Source organism: Cylas formicarius, unplaced genomic scaffold (genome assembly GCF_029955315.1).
Source record: "Cylas formicarius isolate icCylForm1 unplaced genomic scaffold, icCylForm1.1 PGA_scaffold_4__25_contigs__length_36172078, whole genome shotgun sequence".
In the NCBI taxonomy this organism is placed as follows: Eukaryota; Metazoa; Arthropoda; class Insecta; order Coleoptera; family Brentidae; genus Cylas; species Cylas formicarius.
This window is the reverse complement of record NW_026844334.1, coordinates 10,114,130-10,135,846: the sequence shown is the minus strand read 5'-3', so window position 1 is coordinate 10,135,846 and position 21,717 is coordinate 10,114,130. Positions and strand designations below refer to the sequence as shown.

The 21,717-nt window shown below is 35.5% G+C and overlaps 1 protein-coding gene across 2 annotated transcripts in view; it reads left to right on the top strand.

Annotated features, from left to right (window-relative positions):
• Positions 1–714, top strand: part of LOC132700834 (neurotrimin-like) — a 74,391-nt gene extending 73,677 nt beyond the window's left edge. For both annotated transcript variants that reach the window (XM_060668403.1, XM_060668402.1), the window contains exons 9-10: positions 407–469; positions 527–714. In XM_060668403.1, coding sequence (XP_060524386.1) covers positions 407–469; positions 527–663 — 200 coding nt within the window. In that variant the 3' untranslated portion in view covers positions 664–714. The remainder of the gene's footprint in view (positions 1–406; positions 470–526) is intronic.
• The last annotated feature ends 21,003 nt before the right edge of the window (positions 715–21,717 follow it).

Here is a 21,717-nt window from a genome sequence, read left to right as displayed (position 1 = left end):
TTTAATAAAATGGTTATCTATCAAAGTTCGTGCAGCAGTTGCCATTATTTTCATTGAAAAATACAAACCCAAAATATCTGACAAAATTGCATCGTCTCTACTAAGCTTTAAAGGAAGAAAAAATTCGAAAATAAATGAAAATGGCATCCTATTGTTTTTAAAAGGTTCTTCAATCTACATAAACAGAAAATCCTTATTTCCAAATCGTAATATTTAAATTTCAACATTGTTAAATCCCCCTTTTATTTCCCTAGACCTTAGACTTTATATCAATTATTGAAAGGTGAAAAAAATATGTCACCGCGATGTTTCCTCCCCGTCAGGAACCTTTGCGATTATCCCCCGTTCCCTCTTCGCCCCGCATTCAGTCATAAATCCGAATAACATACATTTTTATGAGTTTCAGGCGCAACGCACGAGAAAGCAACCGATTTGACGTATTCGATTCGGAATGCCGGTCCCGGCAAGGGTGAGGAATTTGAAAAATGCCGTCTCCCAATTCTCATGGCTTTGTGTTGTATTACAGACGAATCGTCAGAGTTGCATTCAAAGGAACTTGAATACCACAGCAGTGGCCGTCGTTTCCGCACCATTTGGCATCGGGACATCGCCACGGGAACTCTAGGGCTAAGCTTATTTGTACATTTATCGTTTACGCTGTAAATTGTTTAAATTATATATCTGTATATGACTTATAAAGTTTTCTGTGTAATAAATAACGTTAGGTATATGATTTGGCAACTAAATCTCTGGTCCGGAACGTTAAATCCAGAACATTTCAAATCAAATGAATTGTGTACAGAGTTTCCATCAATTTAAATGAAAAATGAAATGAATTGACTACCTCCCAATTTTACGGAGCAGCATAACATTGTTCTACTTCTTTTGGGATTGTTTTGCTTTGGTTTTTGAAATAAAACCATTCCAATTCGATACTAGTCCTGTGTAAGAATCTTTGAATTTTTTCATGATGGAAATACAAAATACAGTACTCATAAAAATAGAAAGAATACCGCTGTTCTGCACCCGTTGCCCCACGGATTAGATCTAAAAACGTCATAATTAAACCGGCATAGACGCGCACATCGTTAACCATCATCAGCAGATGATGGAAAGTTACACTTTACAAACAGTTAAGAACTATGTATTACCACCGCTACCAATGGAGAGCTTTTAATTATTTTCAAACATATTTCGATTTTATTTTACAGAGAAAATTGTTCTGTTGCAGTTCTCATTTCTCAGTTCTCACGCCAACTTGACGAAAATGTAACCAATTACAATTTTATTGCAAAGAGAATGCTAAGTAAAGGAGCCCATTCAGAAGTGTAAGAGGACGGACAACTTGGTCGCACTCATTAGTCTAGTCTGAAATCTTTGTTGGGTTACTTGTTGCGATCACCAGTCTAACACTCTATAAAAAATAAAACCCGACAAATGTAGCAATTAATAAATTAATGGAAAGGCTTTAGCAAATTCATATCTCACATGCAAAAGAACATTTAACATACGTTTTACGTTTAAACGCTTTTCATGTTTGTTGCGTCTAAAATTGAAGGTTTTCTTGCTTATTTTCAGAAATAAAAAGTTGACGATAAGTGGAATTGTAGAGACATATTAATTTTGCATAGAAGAAGTCCCTTCAATCGATAACTTTTTTTAATTTAAGTTATCTTGTTCAAAAATCCATAATTAGGCTTTGTAGCTGCAGTCGACTTTCTAGTTATTCTAATATGTGCGATAATAAATTCTTAACCAGCTGCATGGTGAAACGGTTATACGAAAATTTGGAGAGGGGGACAGAATAATCACAAGCAATTTAGTTTCAATTAAAAAAAATGTATGTTTAGTACCCGTCCAGAATTAATTTAATTATTTTATGTTTGCATTTTGCGATCTTTCTTGTAAACAAAAAGACTTTTGGAACATAAAAAAATAAAATCATAACAACAACTTTAGGTAGAAAAAAATCATTCTATAGAAAATGTAAAGCTCACTGCAGTAGCTTAAATACTGATCAGAAATGTTGTAAAATTTTCAATAAACATGCTATCAAATCCATACAAAGGTATAATCATTCTATAGAAAATGTAAAACCCACTGCAGTAGCTTAAAGACTGATCTGAAATTTTGTAAAATTTTCAATAAACATGCTCTCAAATCCATACAAAAGGTATAATGTTACGACCGAGAACTTTCCTTACATATATTGATAATCACAGCGATTAGGATTCTAAGGCCTGGGCGGAAGTGCCATGACTAAAGAATCGTTACTTTAGAGATCAATAAAAGGAAAAGTCTCCCGGAAAGTAAATAGAAGTAGGGATAGCAATTTTGGCGCCGGAATTAATGGAAATTCCGTGGGTCCGTTGTTTTCCCAAAATCTCAGCCGGGGGTCAAGAGCTACGATATAAAAAGTTACCCGATCGAGTAAATGTGGCTAAATTGACTTTTAATGTGTTCTGCGGCAAGAGCTTTTAAGTATAATTGTTTTTTTTTCGCTGATTTTTTTCGGGGTTTGTAAGTTATAAACTTGATTTACGAGCGGCGAGGGCGAAATAAAAGATTTCATTCAACGGTAATCCTTATCAACGCAATGAAAGTCAGTCAACATGTAAGACAGCAAGAGTTTGCCACAAGAGAAACAGAAAGAGACAGTTTAAAGAGACAAAATAATAGTAATTAATGCTTTATTGTATCGCAGAAAGATCTAATGAGCCACGACTATATTTAACTCTGGGATCGCCCTAATTTCATGAATACAGTAAAGTAAACATGATGTTGGATGGATAGCCATTAATGAACACCAGTGTACGTCTAATAGCACGATTGGTGTAAAAATATTAACTTAGACGGCAAGGTGACAATCTAAGCTAGCACGAAATATTAAAAACAATAAGGGTTATAGGTAGTAAAAGTATCCAGACGTAAAGAAAAAACAATTAGTTACAATCGGCGTTCCATATTGTCGAGCGGAAACGTCAAACAAATTGTCAGATGTCAGTTACTAAATCACCATTATTGCCAATTACCAAGGCAACCTGAAATACTAAATTCACCACAAGTGCAGTCCTCTAGAAAAGAATTGAATTGTGTAACCTATCAAAGAAAGCAAATAGAAAAAATTGATAAAATTACATTAAACAGTATTTAAATTTAGCAGCACACTACAGACTGATAATATCAAAAAATCCTGGAAGTTTATGCTTCGCCGTATGGTTTTGGTGAAGAATATAGGTATTGATATTGCTTAATAGCTCGACATCTTTCTTTTGGTTGAGTCTATTCCCACAACCGTTAATATAACACGTCTCTAAAAACTTGCGTTTAAAGAGGTTTTTTTGTACTGGTATCTGTTATTAATTAATAATTTTTTTAACAACATCAAATTCTTATATAGCAAATCTTTGTACTTGGATTAGCAAAAGCTAAAATAGTATTAATATTTTGTTTCTTTGGGTGATAACATGTAAAAAGGATGTATCTATGAGAACTAGTGCTCTCTCTATACCAATCCAGGATGACCTAAATTTAGTTGTTGCTCTTATTGCACACACAATATTTGTTGGATAATTACACCCTTGGTCAAATTACGTCCCATTACTTATGAAATTTAGAGGACTCATTTACTGAATTGTTCTTTCCTTATCTTGAGTGAATGACCACGCAGACGTTCATCGTTACTCAACTTACCCAAATTCACATGAAACTTATCAAATGGAAACTAGCTCCGGGCAAGTAAGTTATAATACGTGTTTGTAAATTCACGTGAGGCGGATCAGAAGAGAATTGGCCATAAGTAAGCCTGCGTACTTTGGTAAGATCCCCTCGTAGCCGAAGTTGACTTTACATTGAGATGTTGACTATTTTGGGCGTTTTCTAGACTGCAGTGTCAATCGTGTAGCGGTTCGCTCTAGTCTTTCCAAAATATCATGGTCACAGACTCCAGACTGGAGAGCGCAATTGTAGTATTGGGCGGATGTAGAAAAAGAATGCAAAGGACTGGAATTTTTAAAATCTCCATTTAACAAAAATAAGACGGAATTTGGATTTGGGGTAGAAATCATCTGAGGCGTCATTTTCAAGTCACTCTATTGGATTTAACTACCCGAACCATTAATATATTTTTTGTAATTTCTGAATTATATTCATTTTCTGTCATCTATACACAATTAAATAATCTGGAGAAACAAATTAATGGATTCTAATAAACTCCACTTACTCTGTATTCTGTATTGTTATTAAATATTGAGAAATTGCTTACAGCTTCAAATATGGAACATTTTTCTGTTAGAGTTATGGCAATTTTCTGGAATTCACGGCTGGGACTTTCGGGATTGAGAGCCTTATTAGCAGGCCCAGCAAATTATCAAAACTGTTTAAGTGGGTTTTTTGTGACGGGTGTTAAAAATTCATTGGTCGGCAATTTTATTAAATGGCCGGTGCGTGTCGCAAACCGTTCCCCAAGTCTGGAAATCTCCGGGTGTCACACGAAATAATATTAAAATTTTACGACACGGAGCGAGAGAATTTTGTTGCCCTTACGGAAAGTAAAGTTATGTAAAATGTGGCATGGGAGGTTCATAACAAATTTTATTGCGCGATGAATAATTTAGTGGGGACTCAAAACGTATCGATTTGGACGGCGCCAGAATTTATTTTAATATCGGGGGCTCGCGTATAGAACTCGTTCTTCGGGATTTTGAGTGTTTTTTTATTAATATTTGAAACGGCAGGTTGGAAATTAAATTCCTTAGGTTAGGGGCTGCTTGTTTCAAGGGTCCCTATAGAGAATTAAAGCGCGAAATTTCGATTTTTATGCTTGTGAAGTCAACGAACGGGCTGTCCTAATTTAGGGTCACAAAACTTCGAATTGCTGATACTGTCGAGTGATTTTAAAAACGATTTTAATTCAATTTGTCGACGCGTTCATCTTCGCCACCCACGGTCGCGAAACACTTCACACATTTCCGGTACTTTAGTTATGGGTGTGTTCTTCTAGATTTTTCTGCGTTGAGTATTGACACTGTTTTGCCTATTGATATGGATATCAATTAAGATAACCCAGAAAATGCCTGCTGGTGGCAAGTAGAGTGGGGAGAGGGATTTAATTGCATTATAAACGACCCAATCCCAAATGTGCCTCGCTAGTTCACTATTCCACAATGACGTTTCAGAACCGTACTTCGGTACTTCGTGCATACAAATCGTGAAAGCTGGCGGATTTTTGTAGTGTTTCATCGGTAACATTCTCGATTATTATTAGTCCATGCTGTGAAACATTAATTTCTTACTTTAAAATGTTTATTATAAATATAAATGAAATATTAAATTTAGCTATAAAACAATGTTAGAATATTAAAAATATATATATTCTGCATGAAAATAATCACTATCGTCACTGGACTCGTCCCCCACATTAATAATTAAATCTGGCACTAGTCGATGATTAATTCGGTATTTTTTTCCGCTTGTGCAGAACAGTAGCTGACGTTGTCGATCATCGGAAGCAGTTTTTCAGAAAACCATTTTTGAAAGATGTCTGCTGTTATGTTCTCGTGGTAATGCTTATTTGACATCGTATGCAGAAAGCAACAAAGCGTTATCTACCCAACCAGCTTCAAAGCCCGCATGTACTAAAATAATTCGTTTGCCCCTCGAAACAGTCCATCCTTTCTTGACGGAATCGTGGCCAAACCACGTCTCATCAAAATATATGATGAGGACGTTTCTAGCACGAATTTCTTGAATTTCTCTCAAATATCTTGTGATTCTTCTTGATTCCTTCTTGATTGTCTCTTCTTGATGGTTTTATAATAAAAACCAATTCTTCGTACATAGTGTTAAGTAGACTTTTTGGGACCCCACTATCTTTCTGCGTTTATCTTTCTTGGACACCATTCGCAGCTTTGTACTGTGGAATACAGTGTTTTAGTTAATTTTATAGCTTCACTTTCCCCAGATACTTTTTACAAAACTTCTGGATTCCTCCTGTGTCGGTTTTTGCTGAGTCGAAATTGCTGACGTTTCGTCAACTGAATCTGGCTCGTATTTTACTCTGTACCTGCTTATATATTATTTGAGGGGGGCAGAACTAAATGAGGGGCATAAACACCGTCTCGGATGACTGATTCCCAAATTGGTGACACGTAGAGACGCGGTTAGCTTGTTTATAGATTTCTATAGACTCTCGTTGGTAGAAAAATTTTAGTTTTATCGAATAAAATGTTATGACCGGTTTCATGAGTGTGTTCGGCAACAGCTGATGAGTCTTAGTCGTAAGGCTCTTTCGTGTTCTTTGAGCCTAGTTGATATTTTTCGCCCGGTCTCTGTTATACTTCTACTTGATATGTGGTCAGTGATGTTTTGAATGTAAGGGAGGACCACAGTGGCAAGTGTAGGATTGATTTCGGCCTCATTACTATTGGAAGATTGTGGTGAAGTGTATTTTTTTGATGGAATGCTTAATATCTTTAATGTGGAAATAATTAGAGAGAAGAGCAGATAATTCTGTTTTCAGTGACTCGAGCTCAGATAGTTTTACGGCTCTGTGATAACCGATGAATGTTGGGCGGGATGGATGGAATGGATGGAATTTTAGGTCCGATTTTCTATTGATAAAAATATCTAAGAATAGAAGGTCCTTTACCATTAGTTTCAAACTCAATGGTAAAACGTATGTTAGGGTGTATAGAGTTTAAATGTGTTAGAAAATTTACTAGTATCACCTACGTAGCGCTTTCATAATTTTGGTTTTAGACGAAAGGTGTCGAGAGCTTTCTTGAAAAACTCCCCAGATGATAATTTCATAAATCAATTATCTACATGAGTTTTTGTGTCGCTTTCCCGCCAAAATATTTTATATATTCATAATTATGTTAAATCCTTTAATTGGCAATCAGTATTAGGTTTCGAATGTGTTTTTAATATAGAAGATCAACCTACCCGATTGGCAACATCTTAAATACGACCCTGCTGAAAAGAATGGCCCCTTCCGCTTTACAACAGGCGGGACTTAAACTCATTCCAAACATTATTACTATGTTTGATATTGATATTCTTTCTTGTATAGGATAAAATGCTGTTCGTGTTGCCAGGTACCAAGAACATCATTTACATAGGTACCTTTTCCACTGTTTCCCTTTTAGATTGGACTTATCTATAGGTAGTTTTTCAAAACGTCCTATAAAAACATTCGCAATGACTAGCAAGTGGGTAACCCATTGCTCTTTCTGATATTTATTTATAAATCTGTCCATAATGTGTAAAGTAGACATTTTTTGATTCAGTAAGTTTTCAGATTTTAAGATATCTGAGATGATGCTAGGTGTTTCAGTAAATTTAGTATATTGTCTAGATCTAAGCCAATCCAAAGAAATCCAGAAGGAGTGTACCGATGAATTCCACACGCTAAAGTTTTTTTGAAATTTTTTGACGTTTGCCAATCCGTGATGTTCTGCATAAATGTATCCAAAAACGAAGGGTTGCAGAAACAGTATAGTATCGATGATCATTTGTGACAAAACTGCGCTTATCAAACTTTTTGCATAATAAACTGTTTTTATTGGAAACAAATAACTTAAAAGTCATTTAAAAAGCAGTTTGAACTGCGTGGTAGAAAGCGAAATTCCCAAGTTTGGGAGGGACAACGCCCAGAATTCCCAAACAAAACATGTGAAGTCATTTTCATTCAAGGCACACTTTGCAAATAACCGTAAAAACTCTGGGCCGCTCGCATCTTAGGCCAATTAACGGAACTTGAAACAAGTTTCGTTCGCCGATGGTCCCCAGGTTCAATTATTTGCACTTTATATGCCGGCAGCCTCGCCGAAAGACCATTTGCATCTGGGCAGCCCCCGTGCCAAGTTTAGTGTTTTATGGTTTGGAAAAATCGAACTTTGTTACGTCTGGTCGTCGCGACGTCGACGACTTGAATACTCGATTAACTCGAATCTTAAATGGCTGCCGAAAATTCGCAACCACGTATTTTTTCCCCTTCGTTGTAGTGGTCTCCGATAGAAAGATTACGTCAATTGCTGGAATGATAGGAAATAGATTTTGGACATCAAAGGAAACTAGAATTGCCTTAGGAATTATTTTAATGCCTTTATCTTTGTTGATTACTTTTGATAACATATCTAGGTTTAAAGGCAATATGATATTGTAAATCAAATTGGTTTTTAAAGATTCACCATTTTTTAATGACAGGAAAAAATAACAACTACTAATTATGAACCCTCAACCTCCAAAATTATATTCTTTAATTAAATTACACAAACAGGATGTGCCAATTAATCCTGTAGTTTCTTTTGTAACTTCAATAAAAATTTTAGAATATCATGTGGTTTTTAAACCTAAATATGTAAAAATTCGTCAGAACTAATCATCAAGGTTAAACACATTCAATTTCCTCCTAAAGCAATTCTAGTTTCTATTGACGTCCAAAATCTATTTCCTAGCATTAAACCGCGCATTAAGGCGATTGAGGTAATTAACATAATAGACAATATTCCTACTCAGAGACAAAGCAACCCTATCATAAAACAAGAGTTGCTAGATACTTCAATAGTTTGTTTAGACCAAAATCATTTTTAATTTAATGGTCAATTTTATATCGCTAATGAAGGATTAATTATGGGAAGTCCACTTAGTCCAGTACTTGCGGAAATTTTAATGGACAATATGGAAAATATCACACAAAAACATCCGTGAGTAAAACATTTTTTTGGTGTTTTAGATATGTAGATGATGTTGCTTGGTTCACTGGAGCGCAAAACAACTGCAGTCCTGAATCATATTAACTCCATACATAAGCTTATAAAATTTACCATAGAGACGGAAGTAAATGACTCTCTAAACTCTCTGCAGTTAACTATAACTAAATTACAGAATAAATTAGATTGTTCCATTTACCATAAACCGTCATACACGGACAGATTACTTAATATGCCACTTTCCACAGATATTTTTGAAAAAGAATTAAATATTATAAACAAACCAAAACTAACCATATACCTGAAATTAAGAATCTATTACTGATTATCTATATAGATGATGGAATATTGTCATATTTTGTATTTGATAAAGGCTCGGTCTTGTCGACAAAGCTGTCATAAAGTAATAAATAACTGCGAAAATTTGAACATTTTTTGTTCTAATTTAATTGTAGAAAAACCGATGTTATGTCCTAGGTTGTGCAAATATTTCGCAAAGTAATCTAGACCACGTATTTACTGACAAAAACAGGAAAATATCAGTACTTAATTAAAGTTAAAAATATGATTGACGGAAAATCAGCCAAGTAAATTCTTTATTCCTGATCCATAAGCGCAACAAGCGACAGTACTGTCTAACTCTAGAACTGCGGAGCCTTAAATATCCTCAGAAATACAATTTGACAGGAAAATCCGGTAGATTATAGCAGAAAATCATTTTAAGCCTACCCAAAAAGGTGCAATATCGACGCCAATTCAAAAAGGTGACATTAAAAAATATATTTTAAATGAGCGCGTACCACAATATTTAACAACACTGGTGGAATTATCTTCTCAAATACACAGATGTAAGTTCGTGTAAGTGAAAAGCAGAAAGGGATCAGGCGAATTTATCTTTAGATTGCTGATTTTTTGTAAATACATCAGTCTTCCATTTTTGCGGGTATTTATTAGAATCAAATGCTGGTTTCAGTTAAATTTTGGTTTGGTTCCAGATTCTCGGATTTTAGTATATCTGAAATGGTGTTGAGCGTTTTAGGAAAGAACTTTAAAAAAGAGGGATTCTACGTCGACACTAACGCAGAACCAAATTCAGTTAACTTCTGAAAAGGCCAACCGGATGAATAACGAATCGTCAACAAGTTCTATTGGTCAACAAACAACGCCAGAGGAAAAATAATATGATTAAAATATGCCGTTTGGTAGATGTCATTTTAATCTAATTGTCAACTGCGAAAAGAGTTTATAACTACAGGTAAAATACGGGCAAGTTGAAAGAAATGTTTCCACCAAGAAAGCCTTGGTTAAAAAAGTATGGAATGATGTTGAAAATTGAATTTTCACTGTATATTTTACACAAATTGGTCTAATAATAATTTTATTGTATGGTCTCTTTTAATACAGGCTCAAGCAATAATTTACTAATAAATTAATTAGCTAATAAACCGTCAATTCTAGATTAATTTTGTTTAGGAATATTTCTTTGATAGACTGTATATTGACCGAAATACGTCAGCAATCGTTATCCTAATTTGATGTCCACTAATGACGGGCGACCGCACGTAAATGGATACTCGCTTTGAACTAAAAGGTCCGAGAATGCTTCTATTGTGTAAAAATAAAGACAAGCGATCTTCCTGCGTGGTCAGAAAATCACGCGATAACGATATAATAAACGGTATAATATAGCGATTGCCGTTATTCTGGACGTCAGCGAACTAAATATAGGCACATAATAGCCAGCCTACTTAACTTGTCATCGGAGGAAGCGACGCCACGCCCTTCTCGTAAAAGGAAACAAATGTCTTTTCGATTCGTGCCGCCCCAAGAAGGTTCGACACGGATATCCGATAACCGCGTATGAATTTGATCGTTAATACCGCATCGAAGGATTTTTCCCAATTTTTGCTTTCTTTTACGTGGTATAGGAAGGAGAGACAGAGGGAGGAAGAAAACTTCTTTCTTAAAAAAGCGATGTTGCGGATTTGAATATACCGTAGCAATGGACGTTGGTGTGAATATGTTTATCCGACATTTTAATCGTCTAGTAGTGTATTATGAAACAAGGAGGGTAAACGGCATTTGACTCACGAGTTTATTTGACACGAGCGGAGCGCAGCGGAGCGAGTTTTTAATAAACGAGTAACTTAAAAAGTTTACAGAACGTGTTGCATACTATACTGGATGGGCCCGCCCTCCCTCGGACCAGGGAGCTGCTTAGACTGACCAGAAGGGAGTGTAGAGCACTAACAGGGGCCTAAACAGGACATTGCAGGATTAGGAGGCATCTTTGCTTGCTAGGCATTGGAGACGACCCGGAGTGTAGGTGGTGCATGGAGGGGGAGGAGACCCCGTATCATCTGCTCACCGAGTGTCCTGCCTTGACATGGGCAAGATTGGGAGTCTTCGGAACGGCCCTGATCGATCCGGACTCAGTGCACGGTATTGGGCTAAAGGAGTTGCTGACCGTCTATAGGAGGGGCGGCATTCTGGACGCCCTCTAGAGCGGCCTGGGGGCACAACGGGTCCATCTGGTGGCCTAAGTACTTGGACGCCCGCGAGGGCGCCCCCTTTAATAGCAATACCAATTACCAATACTATACTTTTTCTGAGACGGTTAGTTTTTAGGTACATTTTCGCAAAACAACACGAATACATTCACTGACATGACCGTCAGAACTGACAAACTAAATTCTAATCGTGTGAAATGTCTCCGAAAACATCCGATGGCTTCCAAACCCGTGCGGTAATAGTATATTATGCAACAAGTGCGGTAAACGGCATTTGACTCACGACGCAGCGGATCAAGTGTTTAATAAAGGAGTGAGTTAAAAAGCTTACCGAAAGTCTTGCATATTATAATTTTTCTACGACCGTGAGCTTTTGGGTACATTTCCGCAAACAAAACGAATACATTCACTGACATGACCGTCAGAATTAACAAACGTCAAAATTAAAAGGGTGGGAAATATTGCTCCGAAACTCGTGCGGTCAAATTCCGGAAATGTCCAAAATGGTTCGGATCCGTGGGAAACGAAATTGACGTGGTAAAGCGACGCTTCCCGCACGCTAGATCGGTGTGTAATTAGGCATTTCACAGACGGGACTAGAAAAACGGAACTTGACTCACTAGTTTCAAATAATTTTAATTAATTACTAAACGAGTGAGATAAAGGGGTTTACCAAACGTGCTGCATACTATACTTTTTCTACGACCGTCACGGAAAAATCACAATTTAACAAATTTAAAATAATGACAGATTATGGAATTACTAAATGTCATACAAATCAAACAAAATATGTAGTAGTTGGCATTAAACCAAATCGTTTATCGATTCTGCTATTGTTTTATCAAAGACGACTGTCAGAATTGACAAACGTCAAAATTGAAAGCGTGGGAAATATCTCCGAAAACACCCGGTTGCTCCCAGGGGAGGGAGAGAGACGGAGACACCAACCGGCGTGGATGACATAAAAAGCGTGTCCGATAACGATTATACACTTTCAAACCTTCCCTCAACACGTAGGAAACGATAACCACACAATTGAAACCGATCTCAAATTTTTTTGGGACGATTTAAAAGGATTCTGTCGGGAGCGAGTCGAGGTTAAACCGCCACGTGCAGTGCTCGCGGCAGAATCCGTCCAAAACATAAACACTAAAAAATGTTTTGAAGATGTAATAGTTTAAAGTTGGTTAGTTACCAACAAAATATCATAAACGGATGTCGGCAATGGACCAGTGTCCCAAGTAAACGTGTCCAACGTGTATTCATCGGTTGCAATTTGAAAAACATTTTGTTTTGAAATTATTAATTAGGCAGTTATTAGTCTAGGAAACCAGAAACAGTGTTTAGCATGAACGCATTATACAGGGTGTCCCACGACATGACTGCCATAGCTAGGCCGGATGAGGGTATGTTTCGGTTTGTATCCGTACCACATCCTACCTGTACAAGCTTTAAAACCTACCGACTGCGCTTGAAGACTTCTCACCGGATATTGATAAATCAAGGGATTTGTAGGATAATATTATTTAGTGATGAAGCCTCATTCACCCGAAATGGTATCAATAACATCAGGAATTCACATTGTCAGCCACTTGAAAATCCAGGAGAACATCGGGAATCGCATTTTCAAGATAGATTTCCGATGACTATTTGGTGTGGCATTATTGATGGCCATCCATTCGTTATTTACGTTTCATTGAAAATAATCTTCCAATATTACTGGATGATGTCCCTCTTAATGTAAGACAACGAATGTGGATTCAGCACTATGGCGCACCTTCTCACTTTAGTAGAGAAGTAACAGAATTTCTTAATAAAAAATTATACAAGCCGGAAGAGGTTCAGCAGTTCCTATGGATGTCTCAGAAACTATTCCTGCTGATCCTGAGACTGTTAGCAAAGCTACCACTTCAATTCTAAGAAGAGCTAGACGATACATACAGCAACTAGGTCGACATTTTGAACAACTAATTCAATAAAATAATAATAAAATAAAAAATAAGGTGGCTTCTTTTTAATGGTCTTAAATGGATAGCGTTCATTTATAATTTTTAACTTTAAATCACCCCAGCAACACACTCCCAAGTAATGTAAGTAATATCGTGAACGGGTCACCTATAAATTACTTTTTGATTGATTTTGATTTAGAATTATGTTGCATAAAAAGTTAAAAGGGAATAATAGAAATAAATTTTTAATTAAGGGCGATAACACCGTTAGTCTTAACCCCTACTAAATTGAAATAAATATCCGTATTTCCGTTAAATTGCATAAAATGTGTGGTTACATGAAACATTCTGTTCTGTTCCTATTCAACTATTTTATAATTTTGGGGCAACTATACCAATCCATAAAAAAACTGGTTCGAAATAAATTCAGTAGCATCATCGGAATTGAATTAAATTGCAATTACCTTCACTGACTGTCTGCTTTTTTTTTTGACTAGACCGACCCGTTTCCCGAACACAACAAGAAAGCTTTTAATGTAATTAGCTTCAGATTGGTGGTGTGGGTGTCCCGACTGATACAAGTTTTCAACTGCGTTCAAGTTCTCGCCCTGCAAATCAATCTACTTCGCCCAAAAACCGAACCTTGACAAGACTGTTATGGGGTGCAGTGAGTCTATTATTCGCTTAATTTGGCCGTTAAGTGATTGAGTGATGGATAGGGTACCGCCCGAAGACGCTTCCACGTCTTTGAAGAAGTGTTAGTTTTGAGTTGGGTTTCTGCGGCCAATTTTTATTTAAATTTAAAAGAAACTGTTTAATCCTTGTTTCGTCCTCAGCAGCTAAATTGGGAGTGTAACGAAAATAAATTGACAATGGCGAAATACGGAGCGTCATCATCTTCGTTTTCTAAAACCGAGATGTCGAACATCTTTTATAAAATTTAAAAAATTGTTGAAAATGTTTGCTATTGAATTCCGAAAGTGACACTTGATCAGTTTACACCGTGTGCCAAAAAAAAAACGGTCCACTATACGATCTGGAAGCCTATAGGAGATACGATAAAAATTCCGTACAAAAGTTTATTGGATTCTCCTGAAAATTTAAAATATTATAATTCTGTTGAAACATGATCTCCCAAAAATACCCCCCCGATATCACCTATGTTATTTTAAATGCAACACCCTGTATATTTTGACGTTTTTTGGATTCTTGGTTAACATAAAGGTCAATTTCTTAAGAAATTCCTATTAGAATTTGGCATAGTTTAGGCAAAAATTGATGTTACTTGTTTAATCACAGACCAATTTCACAGATGCGCCTCAGCTTATACGGGCTGTCCCAAATAGGTGGTGCCGTTTTGGCGAATTTAATAAACAAAATCCCAAGATTTTCAAATGAAACATCCTATATTTATATTCAGATATCAATTCTAGGAGGAAAACAAGGTAAGTTTGTATATTATCTTATATTTAAATTTTACTTACTTTTTGAGATATTCGAGGTTTAAGATAACTCCCGTATAAATTTTTTTTTAATTTAGATCTGCAAACATTAGGTCATTTGTTGGCAATATTAGGTATTCTTTAAATAGCAAAGACATGATACTACTTCTTTTAAAGATATAATACTCCAGATATATGTAAATAAATATATTGCTTACAGAGTGTCCATTAATACGTGGAAATTTTGAGAAACGTCGACTCTATACTACACACTTTAACAGATTTAATAAAACTTCAGAATTCATGTTAATTATCTAGCTTGTTTGAAAATATCTGATAACAAAAATAAATAATTAAAGTTTATAGGTTAACCAAAAAATTGTAACTTATTTAAAATACAAATAAAATGTATACTAACAAACAAGTTGACAACTATAAACTTTTTAAGTAGAAATATGAATAACAACAAAAACAAACAGAAATGTCAAAGTTTATTTATACTTTAAAGCGTCATGAGATGTCATAGCCAACTATTTTTTTTAGTATTTTGATATTTCTTTGTTGTTTTGATGCCAGATGAAGCGAGGATTTTTAGCTTGGTAACCTTTTTTTATAGATTTATTTATTCAAATTTGTTTCCTTGATTAGTTAGCCTAAAAACTTTAATTATTTATTTTTGTTATCAAGCTAGATAATTAACTATTAAATGTGTTTTATTCGTATTTCTAGAGTATTATGTGGGTGGCTTTAAATTCAACAAGAATTTATACGGGTGTTATTTTAAACCTCGAATATCTCAAAAATCAAAATATGAAAAAAAAACACATAACCTCAATTTTCACCTAAACTATGCAAAATTCGAATAGGAATTTCTTAAGAAAGTGACCTTTATTTGAACCAAGGATTCCAAAAATGTCGAGATATACAGGGTGCTCCATTTAAAATTACAAAGTTGATATCGGGGGCACACTTTTGGGACACTCTGTATCAACAAAATTATAATATTGTAAATCTTCAAGAGAGTCTCCTATGGGTTTCCAGATCGTATAGAGGCTATAGTAGATGGTTTTATTTGGCACACGGCGTACAATTGAGCATTTTAGAATAGGGGTAGAAAATAATTGTAAAAAAATGTTTTGAAACAAACTTTAGAGACGTAGATACAAGAAAATCGCGCGCGTTTTCATTACGCAAACCCGTAGACACGAAAAAGCTAATAATTAGTAGCACAATAATCTGTTTACTGGCAGGTGAGTGCAAAGCTTTAAATGATATATTTATATGTTGTTGTTGTTGTGTTGATTAGGTTTATTTAAACTCTAAACAGATGTCACTTATAGTTTGTGTTATTTAAATCATACAACAAACAACCACTCGGGTGTAATAAAGGGTATCGTCTCATAAATTATTGCGGCAACGTACGAGCGCAACAAAAGCTGGCCTAACAGAAAACGAAGCAACAAAAAATTGATGTCCATCAATCACCTCTTGAAACAAATGACCATCGCTTCGCGCGATCCTTCATTTGTTATTGATTTGAATGACACCTGTGCGGTTTGCAGCCGTTTGTTTCTTTTGTGTGCACGTCATATCACCACAACGGTTAAAGCCGGGGATACATCATTGAGTTTGTGCGCTAGTACAAAAGCTCACGTGAAGCTCGAAGTTTTCAATCATGCTAAGAGCGGCTTTGCCATTTTCGACATAGATCCAGAGTTATCTAAATAGCAGATTACCTTTAATCGAGATGAGACGGACAGACTGTCTTAAACTGCTGATTATATTGAATTTTATCTTTTATTATGTTCCAACAATTCAGGATAAGACAGCCTGAAGGTGACAGCGGACTTGGTGAGATTCGTGAAGCTGCCACTAGGCGTAAATTATCAATAAATCATAAAAAAACTTGCAGTATTGATTTTTTGTAGTTGCAAAAACGTTGTTAAAGAACAATTTAAAGTACAAATTGGGAATAAAAATGCATTATGCACTGAACGAGCAAGGAATCTCGACCTGCATATTGATACTGACTTGCGGAATGTGAATGTGAACTATACCAAACTAACTAATCTAAACTATTCATATCCTGGCAGGCACATAATTTCAGAGAATCTTAGGAGACAGTTCACAGATATCACTGAGTCACTTCAATGATGCAGATAATGTGTTTGGATAGTGTTACAAAGAAGAGAATAAAAAAATTTTAGAAGTCTTCACTGCCTATGGTTGCATATGCTTAAAAAGAAAAAGCGAATTAATTATAAAGAAGTGACGCCATACCTGAATATAAAAATTGTCTTTGGAACACATGTTGATGATCTGAGTCTGAAGTTTAGCGACAGCATCTCCACCCCTTCCGTGTAAATCTATAAATAATAAATATGCTGACAATACCGTTGGACTAGAAACTTTTGTAGGAGTTAGACTAGATATAGTTTTTAATTATTTTCTAGCTATTATTGTTTAGAATTCTGTTCTGTTCTATGTTAGTTACACTTTTCCAACCTCAATCAGAAACGGTTTCTTGAAGTCAGGATTAGATTCACTGAGAATAAGTTAAGTAAGTTTGGAACGAGCTTGTGACTGCCAGAAATGTTTACGAATGTTTGGCTAACCAATGGTTTGACGCATGTACACTATATACTTATAGGTGAGTTTCTTTCACCTGAGATTCTCATTCGTTTTGTTCATACCGAGGTTCATTGATGAACAGGGAATATCGCGAACTTGGAAGACACGAATAATCAGGAATCGAGTATATATTGAATACGCAACAACTTCATAGTTTATGCTATTGTTTTTAAGAGAGTAACAATTTTAAGCATTTAAGTTATTGAAAATCGCTTTAAATGAACTAAATATTATTCTTTTGTTTAGAAAATTATTATATTTTATCACATAAAGATGTTGAGACACCTTGTTCTACTCTAACATTAGGGAAGCACATTTGATCTGGTACATTTTAAAAATTTCGGGTTGTTTGAACATTATATAAAAAATAAGATTTTGTTTGATACTATCTGTAGCACACAACTTCACATTATATTTAAAATTATAGAGAAGAAAAATTAAAATTTATCTGCATCTCGAGTGTATAAATTCTGGAGTCATTAAATTAAATTAAAAATTAAAAATGTTATTTGCGCATTTAGCATTTACATTATCATTACAATATAGTTTAACCTAAGGAAAATAGTATCACCAACACTTACAAATAACACTTACAGTTGCTAAACTACCAAGTTTTGATTAAAAACAGTCTTCTTTACTTTGCAATTAAAACTACTGAAAGAGTCTGAAAATAAATCAATATTCTCGTTATTTGTTATTTGCAGCTTGCACATTCGATTTTCGACTCAAATCTGGACAGCTATAGAATATTTGATCAATAGTACGAAGCATTTGAAAGTTTGAACATGGGCTGAGTTCGCTGCTGCACAAACCTAACTTTTGTCATTGGAAAATGACAAGCTTCGTCCGCCGTGATTAAAAGTATATAATGGTCCAGACTATATACTGAGCTGGACTAAAAATAACGAAGTTTCGCCAGCGTCTTCATTGCAAAGTTCTGGAGGAGTTGACTCAACAACAGCTATCATCCAGAAGGAAGTTCCAATAAAGATAGATAATTGATAACCCACTATTATTTGAAACATTCCTGCCAACTGTGGAAACCATAATCCAAATTTTACGCCATGGCCCCCAAATATGCTAATTTATAGGTCCGTTGTAGTAAAGTAGTTGCTAAAATGTGAAATTTTCAGGGATGTTCGCAAAACTCTTGCACTAAGCGCCAGCAGTCAATATAACTTCTGCCTTTTTGATTAATTTAGTAAACCTGTATTTCACGCTCAAAGCTGAGCTCACGTGACGTGATAATAATGTGACCCCATCTTTAGTTTCCTTGCCAGTTTCCATTTTAACGGACAACTCGGCTTGATTTGTAACGATTACCGACCGCGTTTTACGAAACAATGAAAACTTCACTCGCTCCCACAGTCTTATGATTCGCAAGATCGCTTCAAATACCGTTGTTTTTCTCTTCTCTTCTGGAGATTTATTCGAAACTTAATAATAACTCCCCCGCTTTACGTAACAAATGAAAAGTTTTGAGTTAGTCATCACAAAGGAGTTTTTTGCGTAACAGAAATCTGGATGAGCATCGACCGTCAGGGGAAGGTTTTCGTTCTGAGATAAACAACAAAAAAAAAGTTCCACGGACAATTTTGGAAAGGTTGGTCCCAAGCGCCCTCCGGTTTTGTTTACTTGCAACAAAAATAGGGATCAAGATATTAACAGATTACCACGTCCGACGATGAACGATATACTTTCTGATCCCTGCAGGAATAAAAACTCTGATAATGATAACATATCTGTTTTCTTTAGTTTCTTTAGCAGTATCTGTGTATTATCAATAACGGGCATTAACGAACAAGAAAGGGACGCCATATTTGACAAAAAATGCCGTTGGGGCTCTAATCCGCTGTTTTAAACAGAAACTAAAATGGCCTACTGGACCAAATAGCGGTTTAAACAAAATGAAGCTTGATTTTCGAATGTTTCATCAGTTTTAATACGAGTAAAGACATCACACTCAGAATGAGTGTATAGTACTTTCGTTCTGCATGCAATAAATCTGCATTGCTAGTGGTGCGGTCAACGTGAAAAGACGGCTTAAAAAAATAATAAGAGGGTTAAAAAATTGGTGTATTTTATATTTAAAAGTTTTAGTTTCTCACAGCAGGTGAGTGTTATCTATTATAGTAACAACTGAAGAAGCCAACAGGTTGATTGGCGAAAGGTCAGCAAGTTCAACGCAGCAGGAATCCACAAGTTTTGTAAAAAGTTATCTAATATATTATGTATATATTTCTTGATACAAAATTGCAATAAATTGCACAAATTTAATTTTTTTTCAAAGAAACCTCCACAGGCTACTATAACACTATTTCCAAAATTTCTGGATTTCTCCTGCGTCGGTTGTAGTTGAATTAAACTTGCTGACGTTTCGCCAATCATCCCGTCGGCTTCTTCAGACCTTTACTGAAACTTTCACTGACACTATTTCAGTTAAAGTCGAAGGATTAGTGGCGAAACGTCAGCAAATTCAATTCGACATCAACCAACGCAGGAGGAATCCAGAAGGTTTGTAAATAATAATCGCAAAAACTTTTTATAATTATTTACTTATTGGTTGACTTAAAGCTAGTGCTAATTCAACTGATTAATTCGTTATAGATATATATGTCGGAGATCGTAAAACAAATAATAATAAAAATTGAAACAGAAACTCGGATTGCAGGTTCTGATGAGTAAGCGAGGCGACATGGGGTTAGACTTCTCGGACATAATAAAACAATGCACACAACACAGTGCTTAAAACAAGCGAATAATCTAATCACTTAATTCATTATTAAAGGACATCCCACGATCCGCGACCAGCTAGATCAACTACAAAATAGCCTATCAAAAATTAACTATGAAAAAATTATTATTTAGGTTAGACCGATAAATAATGCAAGTCAAAAATAAACGTTCCAAACACCCAAAACGAAATAGGGGAAAATATCGACCACTTAAGGGTAAGGGCGCCGATATATAGAATAACATAAATCTGTATATTATAACTGTGAATAGATATCACATACACTGACATGACTGTCAGAATTGACTAACGTCAAAATTCAAAGCGTGGGAAATATCTCCGAAAACATCCGATTGCTCCCAAACCAGTGCGGTAAAATCCCGGAAATGTCCGAAGTGGCACGGATTCGAGGGAAACGAAACTGACGTCTTAAAGTGTCGCTTTCCGCATGCTAGATCGGTGCGTAATTAGGTATTTTACAAACGGGAGTAGAAAAAAAGGTTTACCTAACGTGTTGCATATTATATTTTTTCTACGACCGTTAGTTTATGGGGACAAAATTGACAAACGTCAAAATTCAAGGTGTGGGAAATATTTCCGAAGAATCTGATTACTCCCAAACCCGTAAGTTAAAATCCCGGAAATGTCCGCAGTGGCTTGGATCCGTGGTAAAGTGACGCTTCCCGCGCCCTAGATCGGCGTAATTAGGCATTTTATATATCGGAGTAGAAAAACTTTATTATACTATATTATTCTTTGCTTTAAATATCATAAGCACCACTACATAACAAGCACCGAACAGGTAGTTTTTACAAAATTAGCCGAAATTTATCTGTGACAACAGTACACTAGTGTTTTCGAATGTGAAAAATCCGAATTTGATATTAGTTTGAACCAAATTAATAGAGGGCTCTTCGAAGTTAATGAAGGATAAGTTTTTTTACCCTTTCCGTTTAAAGGCGAGCCTTTACGGACTTCCCGTTAGGAAACAGTCGATCAATCGATATCTCAAGCCGTTTACAAGAATTTTGTTTCTGAATTTAGTATTCAACTAACAATATACGTAAGGCATGTGTTTAATATTAAGCCTTAAAATTATAAAAATCTATCTTTTCAACGGCACCACATTTACATTGGTATATGCGTATGCAGCGTGTCCTATAAGTAATGGTACATTGCAAAATTCTTTAGGTAAAAATATTACATTTAACAAAACTTACCTTGGTCCAAAAATTAAAATAATTCCTGCATTAGTAATGGTTTTTGCACAAAATTTGGAAAATTTGAGTTTTTTGACACGAAAATTTCATTTTCGTGAATAATTTTGGAGCGTATAATTTTCGTGCATTTCATACTTCCTAACTTTTAAGCGCTTTAAGATATGCACATTTTTACACTCTTTCACCTTTTTTAGATTTTGCTTCGAGTATCCGTTTTCGAAAAATTGGCATTTAACATTTTCGTTGAATTGAATTGAACAGTTTCATGTGAACATGCAAAATCAAAGACAGTAAAATAGTGCAAACTAGGATTTTACTAAAACAAATGCCAAAAAGGCACTTGGTACTTGGTTTCTCGTGAAATTTCTTGCTATTTGTCGGTATCATGCCAAGACATAACTTGTTTTAGACGTGAAAATGCGCGACATTATATGTGTATGCGCTCAAGAGGATTATAATGGGCGTCGAGCTCATAGGATTATTTAGACATGTTTCCAAACCGCGGGAGCCCAGAGTT